Source organism: Schistocerca americana, chromosome 8 (genome assembly GCF_021461395.2).
Source record: "Schistocerca americana isolate TAMUIC-IGC-003095 chromosome 8, iqSchAmer2.1, whole genome shotgun sequence".
Taxonomy (NCBI): Eukaryota; Metazoa; Arthropoda; class Insecta; order Orthoptera; family Acrididae; genus Schistocerca; species Schistocerca americana.
Window position 1 is genome coordinate 253,721,209 of NC_060126.1, and position 24,062 is coordinate 253,745,270.

General features: G+C 40.2%; 1 protein-coding gene across 7 annotated transcripts in view; it reads right to left on the reverse strand.

Annotated features, from left to right (window-relative positions):
* Positions 1-24,062, reverse strand: part of LOC124544984 (flocculation protein FLO11) — an 81,723-nt gene that overhangs the window by 31,514 nt on the left and 26,147 nt on the right. For 3 of the 7 annotated variants that reach the window (XM_047123736.1, XM_047123735.1, XM_047123734.1), the window contains exons 2-3: positions 1,877-2,402; positions 55-223 (exon numbers count right to left, since the gene is read on the reverse strand). In XM_047123736.1, the coding sequence (XP_046979692.1) occupies positions 55-223; positions 1,877-2,402 (695 nt within the window). Of the gene's footprint in view, positions 1-54; positions 224-1,876; positions 2,403-11,246; positions 11,281-17,855; positions 17,996-21,357; positions 21,378-22,041; positions 22,179-24,062 lie in introns of those variants that run through there. The other 4 variants (XM_047123737.1, XM_047123738.1, XM_047123739.1 and 1 more) reach the window with 4 other exon arrangements.

Genomic DNA, 24,062 nt, shown 5'->3' on the forward strand with positions numbered 1-24,062 from the left:
GACTGACTGATTCTACCAAATAGGAATAAATACAACCATTTACATTACACTAACCTTGATCACCAAAGAAAGAGTTCTCCCCAAAATTTCTGGAAGGAGATCCTTCAGGGTGGAAATTACTTCGGGTGTTAGGAGATGCTCCTCGGACAAATAACATCTCATCTTCATCTCCTTGTTCGTCCTTGTCTTCCCAAACATCTTTATGATGTGATTTCCTCCGTTTCTAAATATACCACAAAATACAATCTTTCTTTGCACTTTAAATGCTAACAGAAAGCACAGTTATAATTACTTGCATAGAAGAAAAATTATCATTTGTCGACCTGAGTTTAAAAAGTAAACAACAACAGAAGAAAAAAATTATAAGAAGCAAAAGTAGAAATAAATCAGAATATTTCTGTGACACTTTACAAATGCATTTTGAAGCAATAAGTAACTACGCTCTGAAGACACATGGGAACATACCCAAAGGACAGCACTCTCAAGAGGGGCCTCAGATATATATTTTTCTTTTCACTGATGTTTTGGCTTCCATTTCTTTCATTTGACAAAAAATACTCTCTCAAACATCATTCAAGTATAGGAAGACCATATTTTTCACAAACTAATGCCTAGTATTCTTTCTGTGAATTGACAGTTCTTGGTGTCTTGTTTGCCTCAAAGCTCTGTACTAGTATCTTTCAGAAAAAACAATATATAATTCATAACAGGTACTAACTACTTAACACATTTTAACATTCTGTTATTTATCACAAAAAAATCCAAGGGAAGTGGTAGAACATAAAAAAGCCTGTTCCTTGACTGAAACTTGGCTTCAGTTGTGTTGTAGTCAGTGAAACCAGAAAATGCCACTTAGCAACTCAGTCAAATGCACGGCCAGACATTCAATAGTGTAGCTCTTGCACACAGTCACTAAGCAATGTACAAACCTGTCTGACCACGCATTTCAATAGCGGCAACCACTGCCTAACTGCCTATCCTTTATTACACATACAGAAAACAACAATACAGTTTCTCATCAGGAGTGATTGTTACTGATAAATCTAACAAGTAAGGGAGAACTTTCACACAAATAAATAGTACTAGTAGTGCAATTAAAGATCTGAGGACAACATGGAGACCACAGACAAAAATAATGATATAGGATGTACAGATGTACTGGATTCAATATTTTACATGACTATCATACAAAATTATTATGAACTGTGCAGACAGACTTCAGTGTGATCTTTGTTTTGTTGGTGTGTCAGATATGTCACTCAGTCTCACATTCCAACCAGATGTCAAACAATATCCCTATCACACTGGAACAGGAAAAAAATATTCTGTGCTATGGTCTTAAATCATAGCATGCATGACAATCTGACAACTGCTAGAGTAAAATTGTATCTGCAAGTAGAAAAGAAAACATAATTTGAATTGCATTGTTATGAGAGACTTTCCATCACACAGTCATGCTTGGTTGTCTTCCACAGAACTCCTACCAACCCTCTCAGGACCAACAGAAATGTTTTGACAGGTCTGTCCTAATGTTACCCACAATTCAATGAACCTAACTGCTTCCAGATTTTAAATATAGAATTCCTTAAAGGAAGAACTCGACTGTAATGATGTAGAAGTTGAATGCACTAAAAATGACTAAAACATATTGAAATAATGCTTGTTCAGTCTATTTAGCGTCAAGAGAAAATTACTTTCTTTCAATGCAAATGTTGCCTAACTTACTAAACAAATGTTGATTGAAAGTATTGTAAGCACACTAAAACATGCTACTAAAAAACAGAAGACAATATTTTCTTATAATGAAAAAAAGAAATTGGAGGTGCCAAGTATTGTCTGTGTCAACTTATTTTTTCTTATTTGTAAATAAAATTACCTTAGAATCTCTCTTATCATCTTCATCTTCATTCTCCTCTCTGTGTTTCTTCTTGCGTTTCTTTTTCTTTAGTCGCCTTTCATCATCTGAGGATGTTCTATTTTCGTCCTTCTCTTCATTATCAGTAGTGGTTTCATTTTTAGACACAGTTGTAGCATTTGGACTAGCGGAGCTGGCAGGTCCAGTTGCTGCCTCAGTACCTGCTAAAGCTGCCTTCAATGCTTTCTCAACATTGCTTGCCCAGTCATCCTCTTCTGTTTCACTGTCATCATTCATCAGCCGTGGTTCATGGTAAATCCGAGGACCCATTTGTCTTCGGTGGTGCTGTGGTGCATGGCGGCGGGGAGGGCGGGGAATCATAGGTACACGGCGTTCCTTCTTTACTGGAGGTGGAACAACTGGAACTTGCACTGGTACCTGTTCAGCCTTTGGCACTGGTGGAGTTTCATCAGGAGTTTGCACCTCACCTTCTTCTGGTAATTCTCCATCTTCAATCTCACCCTCTTCTAGATCAGCCTCAGTCATACTGCAAAATGTTCATGCCATTGTCAGACACACGATAAATCAGCGAATACATATTTTCATTTACTCACTATATCTACATAAATATTTATCAGATTATTTCCCATTAAATTATCTTATGCTCTGGTACCATTAAACTATTTTACATTCTCCCTATTTTATTATTGAAAATTATTATTTCAGAAGCTAAAATTCTGTATGCCATCATCGAAAATTGTGTCCTCTCCCTTCCCCCCCCCACCTCATCCTTTCAGAATGTTACTGTGTTATATTTAAATAAAAATTCTTCTTGAAGAGAGAATTTATGATGAGCATAAACAGCTCAAATTCACGTCACATAGCTTGGCCATACTGACAGCCGCACCATTGGTGCAACCACAATGATGGAGTATCTGTCGAGAGGCCAGACAAACATGTGACTCCACAAGAGAGGCAGCAGCCTTTTCAGTAGTTGCAAAGAACTGTTTAGATGACTGGCTGATCTTGACCTGCAACATCTACCAACATGACCTTGCTGTGTTTCTATTGTAAACGATTGAAAGCAAGCCATTATTTTTCTTGAAGACGTGCAGCTCTCCCATATGGTTAAATGGTGATGGCTTCATCTTTGGTAATATATTCCAGATGTAAAACAGTGCCCCATTTGGACCTCCAGGCAGGCTCTACTCAGGAGGACATTGTTATCAGGAAAAAGAGCATAATTTAATCACTGCTAACACCTGGTTTAAGAATCACGAATGAAGGTTGTACACATAGAAGAGACCTGGATACACCAGAATATTTCACACTGATTACATAATGGTAGGACAGTGTTTTTGGAACCCGATTTTAAACTGTATGACATTTCAGGGGCAGATGTGAACTCTGACCACAATTCATTGGTTATGAACTGTAGATTAAAATTGAAGAAATTGCAAAACGGTAGGAAATTAAGGAGACGGGATGTGGACAAGTTGATAGAACCAGAGACTGATGGAAGTTTTGGACAGAACATTATGCAACTGATGACTGAAACAGAGAATAGATATACAGTAGAAAATGAATGGGTACCATTGAGGGATGAAATGGTGAAGGCAAGAGACAATCAAACAGGTAATGAGATAAGGTCTAGTAGAAATTCTTGGATATCACAGGAGATAGTGAATTTAACTAATGATAGGACTAAACTGAGAAATTCAACAAATCAAGCAGTCAAAAGGAGAAATGTTTGGGGAAAAGAAAAAAAAAGCAGTATTAATATCAACAGCTCAGATGGTAAACCAGTACTAAGCAAACTTGGGGAAGCTGAAAGGAAGGGGGGGTGGCAGGGGATATGCAGAGGTTTAACACAAGGGAAATGAACTTGCAGACAGTATTATATAAAGGTAATAGGACGTAGATAAGATGAGATATGATACTGCAAGAGGAATCTGACGGAGTTCCAAAAGATCTAAGTTGAAACAAGGCCCCTGGTAGAAGCTGACCTCAGGGAATGTCAGTTTGGATTCTGGAGAAATGTAGGAACACTTGAGGTAATCATGACTCTACAATTTATCTTCAAAGTTAAGAAAAGGAAAACATATGTTTGCAGCTTTTGTAGATTTGGAGAAAGCTTTTGACAACCTTGATTGGATACACTGTTTGAAATTCTGAAGCTAGCAGGGATAAAATACTGGGAGCGAACGGTAATATACAATTCGTACAGAAATCAGACAGCAATCTTAAGAGTCAAGAGATATTGAAAGGGCAGCAGCTGTTGAGAAGGGATTGAGACAGGGTTGTACCCTACCCCCAAAGTTATTCAATATGTACTTTGAACAAGCAGTAAAGGAAACCAAAGAAAATCTGGAGAAGGAATTAAAAGTTTACAGAGATAAAATAAAAACTCTGAGGTTTGCTGATGGTATTGTAATCCTATCAGAGACAGCAAAGGAATTGGAAGAGCAATTGAATGGAATAGACAGTGTCTTGAAAGGAGAATATAAGATGAACATTAACCAAATCAAAACAAGTGTAATGGAATGTGTTCAAATTAAATCAGGGGATGCTGTGAGAATTAGATTAGGAAACAAAACACCATAAGTAGTACTTAAATTTTGCTATTTGGGCTGTAAAAAAACTGATTATGGCCAAAGTAGAGATTTAAAATGTAGATTGGCAATGGTAAGAAATGCATTTCTGAAGAAGAGAACTTAGTTAACATCAAATATAGATTTAAATTAGGAAGTCTAGATATTTGTCTAGAGTGTAGCATTGTATGGGAGTGCGAAGTAGACGATAAACAGTTGAGATAAGAATGTTGTATTACAGAAGAATGCTGAAGATTAGATGGTTACAGCATGTAAACAATGAGTAGGTAATGAACAGAACTCGCAAGAAAATGAATTTGTGGCATAACTTGTCTAGAAGAAGGGATTGGTTGATAGGAAACATTCTAAGACATCAAGGATCACCAGTTTAGTACTGGTGGAAGCACAGGGGATAAAAATGTAGGGGCAGACCAAGATATGAATACAGTAAGCAGATTCAAAAGGATGTAGGTTGCTTTAGTTATTCAGACATGAAGAGTCTTGCACAGGAAACTGTATCAACTCAGTATTCCAACTGAAAACCCTAACAACAGCTTCAGCTTTGTTGTTAATTTCATACATATTCCTAAGTCATGTAAATAGATGAATAGTAGTCACAAATATGGTTGCCCAAATTACACTTCATAGTTCACCCAAGCTCCAAAATTTGTGATGCTGTATTTGGATGTCCATAAACATAAATGAAATATTGGGCAACAAAATATTTTGTAACATTTGTATTCTGGGAAAGGTAACAGGTTTTAGTATACCAGTAAGTAATTGCATGCAGTAAATTTTTGGATAAAATTTCATCTTTTAATCTAGAATCAGCAACTTCAGCCATTCTTGAAAATGACACTGACATAAATCAGCTGGGTGATATTTGATAAGTCTGCTGCTGCTAGTCCATGCCCCAAACATCTCAAGTTCATCATACTGGTTTCAAGAATGGGCTATGTTCTCTAACAGCATTTGTAATACATTTCAAACACACAATAACTGATATTTAAACACAAAGAATTAAACACTTTAGCTTAAAATAATTGGGGTGTCAGCATGGATGTTAATAAAAATTTACCCAGGGGGCAAGGAGGGTGGAGGGCCAAGACTCTACAATCACCGGGTTTTTTTTTATTTATTTATTTTTTTTTTTATTATGAACATGTTAGTTTCGAGAGATATCATGTGGCAAATCCCAAAGCTTATAGGTGACACAAAAGAAATTACATCCCAATTAACTGATGGTTATTCACTCACTTCTAGAACTGTTTGAGACTTTTGTAATGAATGAAAACTCTGTACTCCAGATTCAAAGCATGCAGTGGGACACAGGGATGGAGAGGGGAGGGGGGAGGTGGGGCCATGAGTGCACGCTCAAGCCCCTTCCCCCTGCGGGCGGCTGTTTGTCCGGTGGGAAAATGTTGATCTTTTTTTTAACCTTCCCATAAAATGTTAGGACCGCTGTTTAAAACATTCTCTCTATACAAATAGCCTACGAATTTGTTCATTACTGCAAAGAAAGGAGCCTCTCCTACTCTTCCAGTGTAAAGTGTGTACATCACCTACATCCACACATGCAAAACAAAAATGCGCCTTATCGTGCACTTATGAGAATAGCTGCAGCAAATCTTTCGTACTCTCTACTACTAAATGACTGACGTCGCACACCCGGAAATTCCGAAGCGATGAATTCATTTCCGCTGCCTACGTGTAACTATACGACTACGAAAGTAACCCTATGATGTAACAGACGCAAGGTCTGGAAGGATGTTTAACACATCTTCCAAACTGGACTAAGTTACAAGCACCATCTCCTCCTTTCAGTTCCTTCCACGCAAATCGCGATTCATTCAATGTGTAAAGAGCTGAAAGATAAATGCGCATTAATATTATCTGTTACTACTTCGATTATCATGTGGATATTGTTGAATGCATTGGAAACTGAAAATAGTGCTAGTAGTTAGTCACAAGTATAAAAAGGCAGATCGTTTACTTATGTCCTATAAAAGTACTGCAGAGCTGTGACCTTCTTCGTTCTTTACCACGTGTTTTTAGTCCCCGTACCTAACACACTAATTTCGAAAAATACATAGCACGCGATATGTGTTAAGTTGTTTTTACGTATCTCGTAAGAATTTGGCTAAAAATTACTAATGCACAATACATTCAAATACGCACTGCGGCAATCAACTGTATTTATGTTGACTACATTACACAGATAATTAGAGTATTATGTAGATCCGATCTGTAACGCCTATGGTTCAAATGGCTCTGAGCACTATGGGACTTAACATCTGAGGTCATTAGTCCCCTAGAACTACTTAAACCAAACTAACCTAAGGACATCACACACATCCATGCTCGAGGCAGGATTCGAACCTGCGACCGTAACGGTCGCGCGGTTCCAGACTGAAGCGCCTAGAACCGCTCGGCCACACCAGCCGGCGTAACGCCTATCCTGGACAAAAAAAGTGAGAAGTGCGCCACCACTACATAATGTGTGTGCAGTTAAATGAGCCTATGTAGCCTACTTGAGTTTGCTTGCTTTTTAATTGCCACTGCCACCTCCACTACCCACCCCCTCCCCCACCCTCCAACGCGCCACCAACAAGGGTCACTGACGCAACAGATCAACTGTTATGCCTAAATGTGACAGTAACAAAACATAGAGGCATTCACTATTGCAATCTCAACGCAAATGTCGAGCAAAAACCATCATCAACTCTTTAACGACGACGTTCTAAATTCATTGTGTATTTCTACAATACAGGATTATGTATTATTTCAGAATAAATAAGCTTATCTACAGTACACGTTAAACGTATTAAAATCCACATTTCTGAACAGTCTTTTGCTCGAGAAAGTCGGAGCCTAGACGGCGAGGAATGGATTGTTTTGAAAGGTGTCAAACTTATGATCCACCTAGCTACAGATAATTTCCTGTACAAGTTTCAGTCGAAAGCAGGCCCACCGTTCTCATGAACTTCGTCTAGAAAACAGGTTTGTTTATTTCATAAACAACATGAGGCAGTGACTGAAAGATATTCAAATGGAATCATGTAATGTCATTTTAACACATGTTAACCGTCGCCTCTCGTCACAGACGCTTCCCTCTGAACTGAGTGGAGATAGTTGGTTTTACGGTAATGTTCTCAACAGCAATAAATCAATACACATAAGCATTTCTTTCCAAAAACTAATCAACACCCGACACAATTTGTTCGGCTAACCAACAACTCGCGTGATCTTGATCTTGCTGTCGCGCAAATTAATCTGCAGTGGACTGTCGTTTTTTCCCTCTCAGATGTTTTCTTATGTTCACAATATTGTTTCTTATGTTTCAGTGTTTCAACGTTCAATCAGCGTTCTGATATCCGCTGCAGGTGTTTTAATACGGAAGAACGAAAGAAAGTAAATTACGGAAGAACGTATATGGCACAAAGAAAGAATGTAAATTAGTACATCTCCTGCATGTCATCATCTAGTGAAACCGCAAAGAAAGCAGCTATGCAGCAACATGATGCTGCTCATACGCGTAAGCCAGTCACATATAATTCACAGAAATAATAATATAATGGTAATCTAATCTCGTACAACCCTAGATCACATACATTATTACGTGATCTAGGATACAATTAAGAGTTCGGTGTGAAAATTGACTCCAAAAGAAAAGGTGCATTTGACGCAAGTCACTAGTACACAGCTGAAGCTCTGACGAGCGTCACGCAAAATATGGAACGGTGGCAAAAAGATCTCCAATATCTCTCCCGTCCCGTAACCGCGCCGTACATGGGTGTACGAAAAATCCTAAGAAATCAAAATCGCATTTGCAACCGCATATTCAAGGTCCCACAGAAATATTAAAATTAAAATGTACTTCTACACTTGACAAAATTTTTAATGTAACAATGGCCTTTCAGATTTCTGAATTAGTGTACTGACTAATGCACTAATTATATATTTTATGGAGTAGGAAACAAAGCGTATCGTCGACTGTTATTGTAGGACCAACACCATCAAAGGACCAACGAATCTTTGCAAATACAGTGTTTCTGGGGACAGAAATTATAATTCGGAATAAGCAAAAAATTAGCTAAACTAAAACCGACGGTGTACACAGTTAAAAACATTTCAAACAACGCAAAAACTCTCTTACGGGTGAGAACGTTATTTTCAGTGCATTCACAACATTCTTCGAAGCGCGATAAAGTCTATATCGGATCTGTTCTCTTAAGAAAGTTATCCCCCACGACATACACACGCTGCTCTCAAAAACAGTTGCCCCCTCACAGTCTTAAATTTTCTTACCGTTCGTATTTTACTTCAGACAGTTCTGTTTCAGACTGATCTACTAGCGATAGCGACATAGAGACAGGTAGAACTACTGTAGAATTGTGCCATCGAACGTACGAATTGTGAATAAAATTCTGCTGCAGGAGTATTAAAACAACGTTCTGCGAAAAAATATTGTGCACATTTTCCATTTGTCTATTCACTGAAGCGCATGACATTCCATGGAAACTTTTCACAGAAGCTAATAAATTTTTCTATTCCAAAGCAATTCCTGGCATAAATTTAACGTATCATTTCTATAGTTTCTGTGAGATTCAAAACATTAATAAATGCGTAATAAACGTGTCGGAACGATTATTGTAATTCTTTCGAAAGACTATATTTCGCCTAGATTTGTATATAACCCTAATGATGAGAAGTTCATTAATGATTTGTAGATGTCGATTAATGTCCCACCTGAAACGAAACCAAGGTTAACTTTCTAATACGAATGGGATCCTTGAGTTAGTACAAACGCTACGAACATCGATTGTTTGCTAATTTCTACGAGTATGAATAAAACCGTAAACAGCCTTTCGACAGTCATTTTCATTTTTGCATCTAAGGTACGATCGGGCTTGTAGCTGAAACACAAAGTTTATGACTAGTGAGCTATTAAGACTTTTTATTACTGAAAGAATACATATGAACGGAAGCGTACTTTTGCCTTCCTGGAATCTGTAATACGCCGCGAACGTCGGTTATAAATCTGAAGTCGGCTTCATGAATTGTAATAATGTGCATGAATTTTAATTATGTGTGGATTGAAAACTGTTGAAAATTAGGATACAGGGTAACCCACAATGTCCGCATACAGACTAAAATATTCGAAGGTGATCCCGTTTGCCTTGTTTTGGAGGAAGTTCAATCTCAAGTACGTTTGCATTTCCGTTTAAAGTGTGTTTCAGATAAGACTGTGCCGTAACCATTACAAAGAAGCGATCTCTGAGTTCGTCTGGCTCAATTCACAATTAAAGCTCATAATCCGGGCGCTAACAACCTAGCAGTGGTATGGTTTAAAGTAAAAATCATCAGAAGAATTCACCCTTATAAACAATGACACATAAATTCTCATTCCTTATGCTCTGATATAAATTGAAACACGACAAATCTGCGCCGCGTAGCAGCAGGGACTGGAATGCTATATAAGAATGAGGCAGGCCATCGTCAGTGACCTTCTAAAAACATCATTTCGGCATTCGCCTTAATTTATCTTGGGAAACTACGGAAAATGTAATCAATACAAGTTCATGTTTTAGCCACTACATGAGACATACAGTAGGTCTATGGGAGTGTTTTCCAGGTAAGATCTGCAGGTTTCCTACAAGTACCATCGGACGTTCCGACAATACTGTTAAAGTGAATACGAAATTTCACCGAAATGACTTGCTCATTTGCATACTACGTCGATGTTCAGGTTAATCAGTGAATTTGCTTTGCTATTAGGTATAAACACGATCCCGCTAAACGCTACTTATTTCTTAAGAATTTCACGTGTGAAAAAACTGGGAATTAACGTAAATCAAGAGTGCCGAGCCAAAAACTGCTGGAAACTAAAAACACTGAAATACATTCGTCATTTTGGTGATATAAATGTCCTATATGATTGTAATAATAGATAACAGCTATTCAGTCCGTGGAACATGCTTTATAGTTGTACAGGAAACAAAAGATATTTTAAAACAAATGTCTCTATAATGAGCTGCTGTGGCACACAAATCTACCATCAAACCACAGACGAACTCAAATTTGTACAGCAAGCCAAAACTTTTGCGAGCAATCTCATATTCGTGATAATATGGGGATGTAACACCTTTCCCATACGCTAGGCTGTGTAATAAAATTTCACTACCTTGATGGAAAACGTTTATCAGTACTTTCGTGATTTGTCCACATGAAGATGTTCCTAAGTTTATTTACTTAAACATACCATATATAATCACATGCTTTCTCCATATAAAGATGAGAGGCGACCCCTTTGAAAAGAGTTTGAGTTTTAAATAAAACAACAATAAAGGCAAAATGACTGTAACCATAATGACAATACCTACAACTACATTCTATTGATCAGTATAAATTCATATCGGTTAAAATAATTCAACTCTTCTCACTCTAAGTGTTTACAATTTTTTTAATATCATCAATATAAACCGGTAGTACAGCAGAAATCTAGCAAGTATTTGGAAAGATTCTTTCTGCCGCTAATTACTCTTAGGGAGGCAGCTACCCTGCATATCAATGAATACCATAATCAATAATTACGGATGGTACAGGTAAGATTAACATAACTATCCTTTTACCAACAGTCGTTAAGTCTTGCAGTTACTTCGAAATTGTTCGTCATTCTACGGCAACAAAAATCTGAAACCCTGTATGTCCTCCCCAGGACGCAAGCTAGTTTTTCAAGAATGTAAAGAGGAATGGTAAATGGAACGCAGTAGTCGCTCCTAATAGTTGTGACGACACACCGGAGACAGCGACGACGGAGACTCGGAGTCTCCGTGCAGGCGGACAACCCAACTGGCGACCCGTGTCTGGTGGCTGCTGCAGCATTCCCCCCCAGCTCTTGAGCTGGGCGCCGACCCACAATTGCGGCGCAAATCAATACAGCAGTCCTGCTGGAACACGCGTGTGGCAGCGCCAACGTAGATGAGCGACGGGTATTACACATCCCGCCGATTTGTTCGCGATAGTCCACATCAATACAAGGGCATCATTATTGTAAAACCTGTGGAAGCATTTCAATCGTACTTACACACAGTTCATCTGCTTCCTTATTCAAGTTTATCTATGCGCAGACTTTCTTAAAAAAAAAAAAAAAAACTTCGTGCTATTTCTCACATTGTACTTCAGTAAGTCTATCATTTCTCCTTTCTGTTGAATTCGCAGATGGCACGCGTGCAGAAAATTTGTCAGTACCTTAACATACAGGGTTTTTACCATCTGAGTTCTATCATCATCATCATCATCATCATCATCATCATTACCACCACCACCATCATCATCGAAAACAACAACAAAAATACGACACGCTTTCATCAGTCACCTACACGACGCAGTCACAGTAAAGATATCAGACCGGCTAATAACCTAAGTGGTGACAACTAGAAAAGCTTCTACCAGGCCTTAAGCCCCATCATTTATTAGATAAAAATGTGTACGACCTAATTTTTCTGCTTTCATCCTGGATGTCAGTAAAAGATTGCAAGTCGGGGAAGTAATGTTTGACTGATTGATTGAAGAGGGTTATGGGACTAAACGGCGAGGTCATCAGTCTCGCGATTCCAAAGTTACTCGCGGAAGAGAGCGGGTCCGCTAAAAGTGGACGGATCCAGTCAGACGCATCAAACTATAAAACGAGAAAGTCAAAAGACAGAGTAGAAGGCATAAACGGGGAGAGCAAGGAAGCAATGTTTCGTTACTCGTATTTATACGTGACTCCCGGCTGTTCGCGATCCATAACGCCATTGTACTGTCCCCAAGTGGGAGTTGTCGAGCACTTCTGCGAGTTAATCGCACTGGCTGAACCACCCGGCGACAAAGCTGCGCAGCGTCTTTCGGGTAAACGATATTTCTCTTACGATTCTTCTGAGAACCTTTCAGGCATCAGAATTCCTCACAACTAGACTTGTCTGGTCGTTATATTCCAATACTCCTGGATACTCTACAGCTGTGACTGATAAAACTATCTGTTAACCGATCGTGTAGACAAACGAAGTCACATCGCCGCTTTTAGAACGTAATAATTACAATATGTAGTACGTATCGATTAATACACGGATACTTGTCTACGGTGGAATTCAAACTCCTAACCCATCGTTTACAGTCAACTACAGCGATAAGTTTAACCACATTTATCATTACAAATATTCTGTTTCCATTGCGTTTCTCCCGCCTGCTTAGCTGGGTGGTTACGTGCTTGCCTCCCATGCAGCGGGTTCGATTCCCGATCATCATCATCATCATCATCATCATCATCATCGTCATCATTTCATCCTCATCACCGGAACGCAAGTCGCCCAGTGTGGCGTCGACTGCAATAAGACTTGCACTCGGCGGCCGAACTTCCCCTTCCCCGAATGGGGCCTCCCGGCCAACAATGCCATACGCCCATTTCATTTCATTTTTTTCCCACTGTGTGTTCCGATACTCCTAGAAACCTGTTAGTTATAAACATGAACATTACGTAGCATGTAATCTCAATGACAGGGTAGAACATCATTTTTTCTCAATGGGGATCCACTGTCTTAACCAGCGAAACCTCGCTGCGTACAAAATTATTAGCTTATGCTGAACAGCGAGCTTTTTAACCAGCGTTATTGTCTGCCACTCTTTTACGCAATTCAAAGAAATAAGGTTTTAATGACGGTTTGAGAGCTGGTTGCAAGAGCTGTTACTTTTCATGGTTGCAGTGTACTCCCATTTAACAATTAGTATCGTAGATGCGTCTTGTCAACCGCTACTTCTCCTACGTGTACCTCTTATTTGCAATTTCATTTTCAAAATGTTCAAATGTGTGTGAATTCCTATTGGACCACACTTCTGAGGTCATCGGCCCCTAGAATACTACTTAAAATAACTTATGCTAAGAACAACATACACACCCATGCCCGAGGGAGGACTCGACCCTCCATCGGGAGGGACCGCGCAATTTCATTCTTATTTCTAGATTTTGGTGGGCAGTAAGGGAAAGTAAGGACAGTCACAGACACAAAAAATAGCAAATGAGCCTGTACGGAACACCACACACTATCGTAAATTTTACCACTTAACGAAGCAACATAACAACGTGCATTCTTCCTTATGAGACTTAATGCTTTCCCGATTTTTCCTTCTCTCGTTCTACAGTATAAATGAGGTGAAGACGCACGTTATCCATTTATGGTTAACGAAGCTCTGAATAATGTCAGACATACGCAAAATACGTATAAAAATATCGCTCCCCAGATGAGTCAGTCACATGGTGCCGCTCTAGCGTTTTCGTAACCTGATAGCTACTTACATACATCGCAGGGTGGTAGTTAAATATTCTTCTAGAATCAATACATCTGGGAAACGCCCCCGTCATAATAGTAAAAGGGTAAGTGGATGACAGACGTGCAAATATGTGATATTGGCCTAGAAAGAGAGAAATACTACAGTTTCGGCTTAGCAAGAGAGAAATACCCGTAAACAACGGAAAACTAAAGCATAATGGTCGAACGGTGAACAAAATCTCTTATCCGAATGCGAATCCAGTGTAGGAACCACTGCATCACTTAACTGAATAAACTGTCAAATTACACCAAACACGCAGTGGGCAAGTACCTGAAAAATACGTGTGTGAATATTTCGTATTGCAATAATATATAGAACCCATAAGTCGTTAGCGCATCAACTATTTTGAAAGCAGACGAAACACAAGATTACTATTTAATAGAAATATCGTATTAAGTTAATAGTCCTTATCCTATTCTGATATAATAGCCCTGAATCTCTGCAACTTGAACGTGAGGAATAAAAGTAGTAAAAAACAGCAAAATTATTGTATCACCCTCCACCACCACAAGTACGAAAAGTCCTGCCAAAGGAAACAAAATGAGTGATGACACAATGTAAAAATTCCAAGCCTATTTTGTGGGACGCCACGACATACCTACAATATAGTTTGTTGAGCACAATCACCTACTGTGTCAATAGCCATCGGTAACGGTAGTATTTATGCTAAATATTATACAAACTGGTAACGCCGAAAGTTTCTTTACAAAGTAGCCCGTAGATACAATGTTTCGAAGCAGGACATATTGCTCCGCACTTCGCAACACGGAAAGAGAAATGCTTTAGCAGAGTATTTGTTTCCCGGTCATCAGATTAGTCTAGTGCTTAACTCAATAAGTACGTTGTTCTTGTGTGTGTGTGTGTGTGTGAGAGAGAGAGAGAGAGAGAGAGAGAGAGAGAGGGAGAGAGGGAGGGAGGGAGGGAGGGAGGGAGGAGGATGAAAGAGCGCGCGAGGAGGGAGGGAGGGAGAGGGAGAGATTTATGGGGGGGGGGGGGGGGGGAGGACTGCAGAACTAGAGAGAGGACGGGTAGCAGCTCGCTGCAGTGTCGCAGTGAAAAGGAGGGGAGGGGCCGGACAGAGAGAGAGAGAGAGAGAGAGAGAGAGAGAGAGAGAGTGTGTGTGTGTGTGTGTGTGTGTGCGTGTGTGGTCTTTTAAGTAGGACCGTGATATTCTGCTTCCTAGAACACGGTGCCATTAATTACTGTATCTGAATAGGCCCTTCTCAAACTTTTGACACGAGAAGATAAAATTTTCCTTAGCCGGATATGGCAGAAATTCGTATGGAGAGGACAAATAACACATATTCAAAGCCATCATGAACAGATTTGTTCCTTCAAAAAAAATGGCTCTGAGCACAATGGGACTTAACATCTATGGTCATCAGTCCCCTAGAACTTAGAACTACTTAAACCTAACTAAGGACAGCACACAACACCCAGTCATCACGAGGCAGAGAAAATCCCTGACCCCGCCGGGAATCGAACCCGGGAACCCGGGCGTGGGAAGCGAGAACGCTACCGCACGACCACGAGCTGCGGACTTTGTTCCTTCAATTGTGATTTTCAGAGTAGACATCTTAATTAATTTGGTTTAAAAAATATATTACTTGGTCTCATCTTCGCCGTCCCTCTTTTTTTAAAAAAAAAGAAAAAATATGTTTGTATCTATTAATTCAATATTTTTCCGTGCTAGAAGAAGCGCCTGAAGTCATTTGTGAAATGGTCGAATGGCACTGCTGGCCGGCGGATCCGCCTGGGGTACTTCGGCTCAGTGCAAGTCTTGCTATTTCACACCACTTCGGCCACTTGCGTGTCGATAATGAGACGACGATGATGACAGCACAACACCCAGTTCCCTAGCGGACAAAAATCTCCAACGCAGACAGAAATCGAACCTTCGACACCACGCTGTCGAGGCAGCTACGCTAATCATTTGATCACGAGATACGGGCTCAATCTTTGGTAATGAGTGGAAATCAAGCGCGTTGCAGTTTAATAAGGCAAAGGAAAACTGTAGTCATAGACAACCGCATAGAGATTTAGAGAACCCGAAACATTTTTTGTATGTCAGTTTTTCCTCTCAGTGCATGTCACAAATCTCTTATTTAAATCGTCGGATACGGAATACATCACATTTTTCCTGAAAAATATTTCAATGTAGAACCCAGAAGCCTACTTACATGTAACATCCAAGGTGCAGTATTACTTCTTTCTCTCATACATGTAACGAAGCCTTACCCATTTATATGAGGAATACAATTGGTTTACGTGGAATCCAACCTACTGTGCAAACTGACATTTTTCACAGCCATGTAGAAAAGTTTCTACCTCCTACTTATTCGCTCATCATCTGACATTAACACGAATAATTTAAAAAATTCAGTGAAACCTATAATAAAACACCGACCCCCTCTAATAATATATTTCAATCGCTCTTCCCTCCCACGACTCATAATGATCGTTCATTTTCTGTCGTTTGTTTAGCCACTCCTGAAATGATTTTAGGTACGTAACACGGTGGTTCAGTACCTGGAGTTGAATGTCCCAGGAACCCAGGAACATTCTCCTCGTATCGACAAAATATCATCAAACGTCATAGAAAAACAAATGCAACGAGTGGAAAGCAATGATGTGAATCTGTTAATAAAAACATAAGGGATTGTTTACGTTTTTGGTGTAAGAAAGGCGTCGACGCTTGTAGAATCATTTATGACACCAAACAGAGTAAAGCAGCCCGCAGGCGAAAACATGGCTTTTTACGACAAGTTTCGAATGTGGCCAGGCTGTAAAATTTCACTAAATTACAGAAAACAATAGAGGTGGGGTACTGGTTAAGACACTTAACTTCTGTCAGAAAATAGGTAATCCATATCATTGCACGAGCACAAGTATTTTTGTTTATTTGCAGGGCCATCTTCCGCAGCAGCTGTTCTTCACCAGACGCCTTACTTCTATTTGCAAAACACGTCGTTAGTCTCACTGGAAATATGGTATACGTACTGTCTCAAGATTTGAATATTAAATTGTACGCCAAATTTATTGAGAAAATATGTTTTTAATTTACAAACGGCAAAGTTTTTTACTGTCTCGAGATTTGAATATTAAATTGTACGCCAAATTTATTTAGAAAAAATGTTTTTAATCTACAAACGGCAAAGTACAGAAACGCTATCTACTTGTATACAGTCTTTCCAGAATGGCCACATAGGAAGCTTTGCAAATACAGTAAAAACGAAATGCGTCTCATGGAAAAGAGCCTTAAATTACTGTAAGCGTCAGACGGAAGAAAGAATAATAATTTGTGTTTCACTGGCCTTTGTACATCAGCCATTCAGCTGATACGAGCGGGAAAGGCTTAGATATGTAATGTATTTTCCTATTTGAGTTTTAACGTCTTTAGAACTGAATGCTTTTATTATAATTGCATTCAGTTCAGATTCATTTAAATCAACACCCATGCCTAAGACAGTATTCGAACACTCTACTTCCGGTTTACGAATCAAGACCACTTGACATCCGCGCCATGTTTTCGTGGTTTCCCTAAGTCACTCTACAAAACATACTGTATTGGTTGCACTGAATATCCCTTGGCCGATTGCCTTCCCCATTCTTCTTCAACTGAGTAAGTGAAGCACCGACGCATAATCCAAGAAATACATCATATTCATGCAAAATTGTTACAATTTTTTTACACCTAATACGAATTATTGGGAAAATCAAATAAAAGAACTAGCTGACAGTTTAAGGTTTCCCATAGCCGTTAGGTTTTCTACCACAATAAAATGAGCTGACAGAACCAATGTGATATCTTTCCCTAAATTGTATTTGTATCTAGTAAACAGCATAAATCAAGACGACAAAGAGGGAAGGAGATGATAACGTCAGACGTAAAATGCGAGAGAAAAAAAAACTATATAAATCCATTCCTAAACGAGCAAAGTATAAAAATATGCACAAGAAAGAACGGTAATGGCAGACATATAGTTTACCACGTGGTAGTCACAATGACGGCTGAAAACGAGAAATTAGAGTGTACCTACGTTCAAAGACCTAAGTGACGCCTACGAGACAGAGACGTTTTAGGTCGTGCTTCCAGTGTGAACAGCTCTTTACGGGCTGGAGAACGACGGTTGGGCAGTGAGTTCAAAGGAGATAGCCAGTACACAATGCTCTCACAAGGTGTTTCAGCGCGGCCTCCCTATTGTGCTTCCTCTCGGCCGCCTGCAAGAACTCGCTACCTTGCAGCTGCATACCTGAGCAACTCTCACCAAGCGACGTTGCCATGTTGTGCGCACACTTCCGTAAGTGTAGCGACCTTCGAACAGCTGCCGTCTAGCTTTCGAGTACAAAGAGAGGCGCCTAGCTCCGTATGTTTGCATTTACCACAACAACAATGACTTCATCACACTACATTCTTACAATAAACCAAGAGTTGTAAATGTCTAATGTTAAACTGTAGACCACATTATAACTGGCTGGTAAGTCAGTTCGAAGGTCGGAAGGATTTTAAAGAGCGTACCACCTCCAAAAGGACCGAGCTCAGTGAAGCATTGCAGAGCTCAAACAATTTATCTCCATAACAATGGCACCGTATACCGTTATCCCGAATAATTCGACAGATCTTACAATATCTAACTGAACTTTTTTACAAAATTTCGCGCTGCCGACTGAACCTAACCCTCCAGTTCACAGCCAACCACGCCATCGACTGTAATTTTTACCGTTGCTATTGAATTAAAGGCTACAATGCTATAATTTGAGCATCTTAGAGAAAGATGGTGTGTGATCTTTTCTAATGAATAGCATTCGTCCAATTTAAATTTACGCTAGGTTAGACTCACTGCACTGGCCGAATAATGGTGAAGTGTGGTTCAGGTTAGATGCTAATTTTTTTCGAAACTGCTTATGTGAAATCTTAAAGAACTACTAGTCATCTGATTTGACGACGGACTTAAACTAGCACGTAGAAAGGCGGTGTAAAACGAGGAAAGAGTTCATTGAAATCCGTCCGCTGTATGTTCAGCAACGAGCTTAGAAAGGCGTCAATATTTAATGATCGTCTGTTACGTAATACCAATTACCGCTGCTCAAGCAGAGATTATATGACAAAGATCTTTTTAAAGCTCATATTGAAACGAAAGACCACATTTCGTTCTTCCAACTCACGTATGTAACGGCTCACAACACTCATATATGAAAAAGTACGCGACAGTTTACATTTACGAGCTCAAGAATCTCTAGACCCAAGTTACAAAGAACAACAAAATTTTTTGTCGTCCAACGGGAACTGCAACATATGAATTTTCAGCTAGAGCCTGTTGTGAAGGTTCCAAAGCGAGATTCCCACTTTAAAACTGTTGCAATACTTATGCCAAGGCACGGATTTTGGTCGAAATGTTGCATCTAGTTGTTGTTGCCCCCCCCCCCCCCTCCCGACTTCTCGCTCAACATAAGCTTTTCCTTTCTTTCCCTTTTCGGAGTTTCTAGAATCACCAAGATATTACTATTTAACAACCGGGAGAGGCAGATGTAGCGCAGTGGTTAATCCAGTGAAAACTAGTGAAGCACGGTTCACTCATATCACGCGACCATCCTGGTTCACATTTTTCGTGGTTTCGTTAATTCACTGTATGATAAATACTGGGTCAGTTCTCTAAAGTGCGCTCTGCTCTATTTCAGTATCGCTGAACTAGTTCTCGTCTAATGACCTCGATGCCGACAGAACTAACTTTGGCCTAGCCTCTATTGCCTTACAAAACAGCAAAGCAAACTCGCTCGGGTAACAGCGCGTCCATCTTCTTTTTTTTTTTTCTTCATTTCACGTCTCCCTTCGTTAAGGCAATGGTGGGTGACGTGCGTAACACATTCAGCCATCCTGCTGGAAGTGGCATGAGAACCTACTGCAAGAAAACGTCCGTGCAGTGGATTGAAACATTATTTCCAGAATGAATATTTCCTGTCTACGGAGGGCACAACGCAAGTGTCCTTATGAAAGTTAACTGAGAGGTATTATGAATCGCGCAGTTCCACTACACAGTGTCCGTTAGCCGACAAACATGAATCATACATCACACACACTCCCTCACCAAGGTTGTTTCAGTACTTGTCGCTCTCTCTCTCTCTCGCTCTCCTCGCCAAGGAAACTACACACAGTTTCCGATTTCACAAGCAAAAACGAATGGTGTTCATTTTGTGATAACTGGAATTACAATCAACGTAAAACTCACATCTAATACTGAAACATTTTAAGCAAATGTTAACAAATTACTGTTTTGCACACCCTGTATGCATTCTAAAGTTGTTCATAGTTTTTCTTTTTTCATTTTGTATCTAGGTGCGGCACGTTTACTGAGCTGTCACAATGCCAGTTGCAGGTGTTTCCGGGTACAAACATAGCCGTGTGTCAATCTTCCAGGTGATTCATGACAGTATGAGCCGAATTAGGGGATTAATGTGTTATTTATTCTGATCGGGGGTGTACAAAGACTGAGAGTAATCGCCATTACTTTCCTGTAATTTGTTTCATTTACATTCATATGTTTTGTGTTGATGAAAGACAAAGTGGTATATCTCAAGTTCGCGAACTACTACCCTAAATGGATAGCGGAATGTCTCATCGGTTATGTGATATTGCCTTCCAATGTAGGAAAAAAACACTCTCGTAATACTTTGATGTTTATCTGTGAGCCCTGTGTACGGAAATGACGTTCAGTATGACTGTTTTCGCGGATAACTACATTTTCTCACATCTGGTCAGCATACGACTGCAAGTTTCGCCGAAATTATTACCTGCTAAACTATTCTCTGACCAGTATTACAAAAACGATTGAAACTGAGACAAACAAACCGACCGGAACGTGAATGGCGTCACATACCGTGACGCATGAAAGAACTACGCTTATCACTACGCAGTTACCGTTATCGCCATGTCAGTATGTTGTTTGGCGCTCGTCCCAGGCACCAGCACTACAGATGATAATTCCAAACCTCTGGAATGTTGTTTCATTCCTAAATGGAATTATGAAGATTTCTAATTGTACGGAAACGAGTTAATTTCCCAGCAAAATTAAAAAAGAAATAAAACGAAAAAGTAACATCTACATATTTCCTCCTCGCCTGATGGCAATAAAATCATTGAAATGATATTTATTTGTTCATTATGTTCGGCAAAAATAACAGAGTGCCCACACTTGTGTCCTCCAAAGTCTTGTAGCATTCAAGCTGTTCAGAATTTACTTGTTACAGTATTACGAACAGCAGATATCGCGAAAACCAGGGATATTCCGTCTAATGTTATTACTGTATCTCGGCTATAACAGCTGTTACCATGGGGATACATTTACAGTTCAACCGGGAACGCACAAAACACGAACTTACACTAATTTAATAAGGGCTACAAATAGCCTCGGGCGAGGCCCCGCGATGACGTCAGCAGTGGCCACTGAGGCACGCAGTAACGGGACAAAGGAAATCGTTGAAAACGTTTCAAACTTTTGCAAGTAAATATTTACTACATTTCATACCACACTAATGACAGAATACCTCATCTCCTCTTTGATGCGATGGTACGACGGCGTGCGATTATTTTTTGCCACTCATGTCCTGTGACGACCTGATGTTAAATTATGTTCTACCGTCGAGCACCGATTTGTGTAACTTCCACTGAATGTGGCAGATACACGTTTCTGTGGGTTAGATTTCCCTTGTAAGATGTAGACAGCGTCCCGATTCCTGTAAAAATCCGGATTATACGTTCAATATGACTACCGTCCGAACAGTAGCGACGCAGTATTTTCGTCGCTGTGCTATTTTCGTCTGGAACGTTCTAGCAACAAAGCATGACTATAGGCCTCATTTCAACGTTCGCGGTAAGGTTCCCACTAACGAGAGTCATTTCGGAACGTACCCCGACAACGAGAGAGAGTACGCTGCGTAACTAAAAAAAAGTGATTTGTTTAAAAAGTGTAGTTATATTTAGCTCAGAGCTAAATTAATAAACTTCACTGAGCATTTAATAATACAAGCACTTCAGCTCGTCTGCATGGGCGTTATAACTAAGAAATCCCCAAGATGAATAATTCTTTTATACGGAATCGACGACGGCTGCCGTTCCGGCATTTTGCTTTTCGTTCCCCCTCGGCGCGGCCACAGTCGCAACGGATAGAAATAATTCCACAGCGAAGAGAATTTAAGTCGTGATGATGCAGTAAACGACACAAGTCTCACCAATGGTTTACAACGCGTGCGCCCCCCCTCATTTTGAGACTGATCACAGATCAAAAGGCAGGCGGGCGGGCGGGCCAGAGAAGAGATGATGGTCTTGCGTTGCTGGGTCGGCAGCTGCAGCTACTACTAGGCAGCCGAGAGCCGCGCGCCTGCGCACTGAGCTCGCCTGTGACGTCACTACCGGGCCAGCGCGCGCCTACTTGCAGCGCCGGGTACGGGAAGGAGGAAGGTTCCGAAGGCATGGCGAGGGTAGGGGGAATCGGTTTCCACAACAGGCGGATCGTTACCACGGGAGAAGCGCAGCTTGCGACCGAAGAGAGAAATTCTGTTCTGAGCCTCTTCTCGTACCGTACCTGACGCACCCAAAGCTGGCGCGAATCGATTACATGCGGCAACATCGCACCGACCGCTGAATCACAGCTGCATGCCGCTCCGTCTAAAAAGTGGCAACAGCGCGGCTATCGTACTCGATTCGTAATGAGGCCTTGCCCGCCTTTTCTTGCTAAAGCGTTGAATAAAATTTTTCGGTTTGGGGTGTGAAATACATTAACTGTTGCTACTGTATTTTGTCGATGGAAACACAGGACACATCGCGTTTCTCAAACTTGCAGCATTCTATTCTTAATTTTTATGGCCATAGTATCCGTAGCTGCTGTATGAATACTTCTTAACGCTTGGAATTACTTATACTGAGCGAGGTGACGCACTGGACTCGTTTTCGGGAGGGCATTGGTTCAAATCCAGATTTAGGTTTTCCGTTACTCCCCTACATAGTTTCCAGGGGTATATCCTTGTAGTTCTTATTAGTACACGACCGACTTCTTTCCTCAATCCGTCGTCAACGGGACATGAAACCCTACTCTTTTGGAATCATTCACAATATTCTCCATTCTTCTGGGAGAATTTTGTTGCAGATCCGTAGCTGACGATAATTCTGGAAATAACTTTCCACAGAATATTTTATTACTTTATTTGCTCGCAACTAGCTTCAGTGCCGAAGAGCTCACGCTCGTTGGTGCCAGTATTGGTTTTCACTGTACTAGCCTGGCACACGGATGGATAAAATCATGTTTAACGCGTCTTGGCACAAATTAGGAAAGTGTAGCAGTGGAAAATTTATTTCATGAGAAAGAGAAAGAAAGGATTGGATCTCTCTCCGGAACTACTAAATTTGTTGTCACAGATACACATATTTTACACTTACGATTCTTTTTAATAACAAAAAAAACGGCTTGTTAACCACTGAAGAGTGTTGATGTACTTGAGATATTTACGTAATTTACTCCTAGAAAGAGTGCAAGCAGATGAGATGAGACCTTAAGAAAATGGACCCCTTCAGTGTGTTAAACGAACTGTTTTTGATATCCAAATGAACCTAACTACAGAGATTGAATAATTTTCTGGCTACTGGTGATTTTTCAGTTTCAAAAAATATAAACGTGTACGGTGGCAAAATACGCATCTAATCATTGCATAGACACCTGCAGTGTTAATGAAATGTTTCTAGAATTGTGACCGTACCAATACACAAAAATACGTAGCACTTCCTGTACATTTCACAGCTACTTCGCGCAAATGCATCACTCGTGTCTCGTCTTCGGCTTTCATACGGTGATGATTCAGCGTGCAGTGACTCAATACTGGGTTTTCCATTCAGTTCACGTGTCATAGCTAACGTAATCCGTCCAGATTCATTGTAGCCAATTTAGAAACTGCGAATGAAAAAGAATACTCCAGATCCTACAAACATTGCAAGGTAAACGAACGCAGAAATTTAACGGCATTTTGAGCCAGACAGGTGGTTAAACGGATGCTGTAGGGCGTTACCGACTACCTTGTACCTAGTGCTATTATGAGAGAGTACAATTAGCTCCAAAAACGTGGTTGTCTTCCAAAAAACAGTGGAATTCTGGAAGCTGTTCGAATAACTCATGTAGGTCTCTGATATGAGTAATCAAAGTTTGCCCCGATTTCTGAGTGGAGCTTCAGCTGTGATGAAAAGTAAACCACAAAAATTTCGG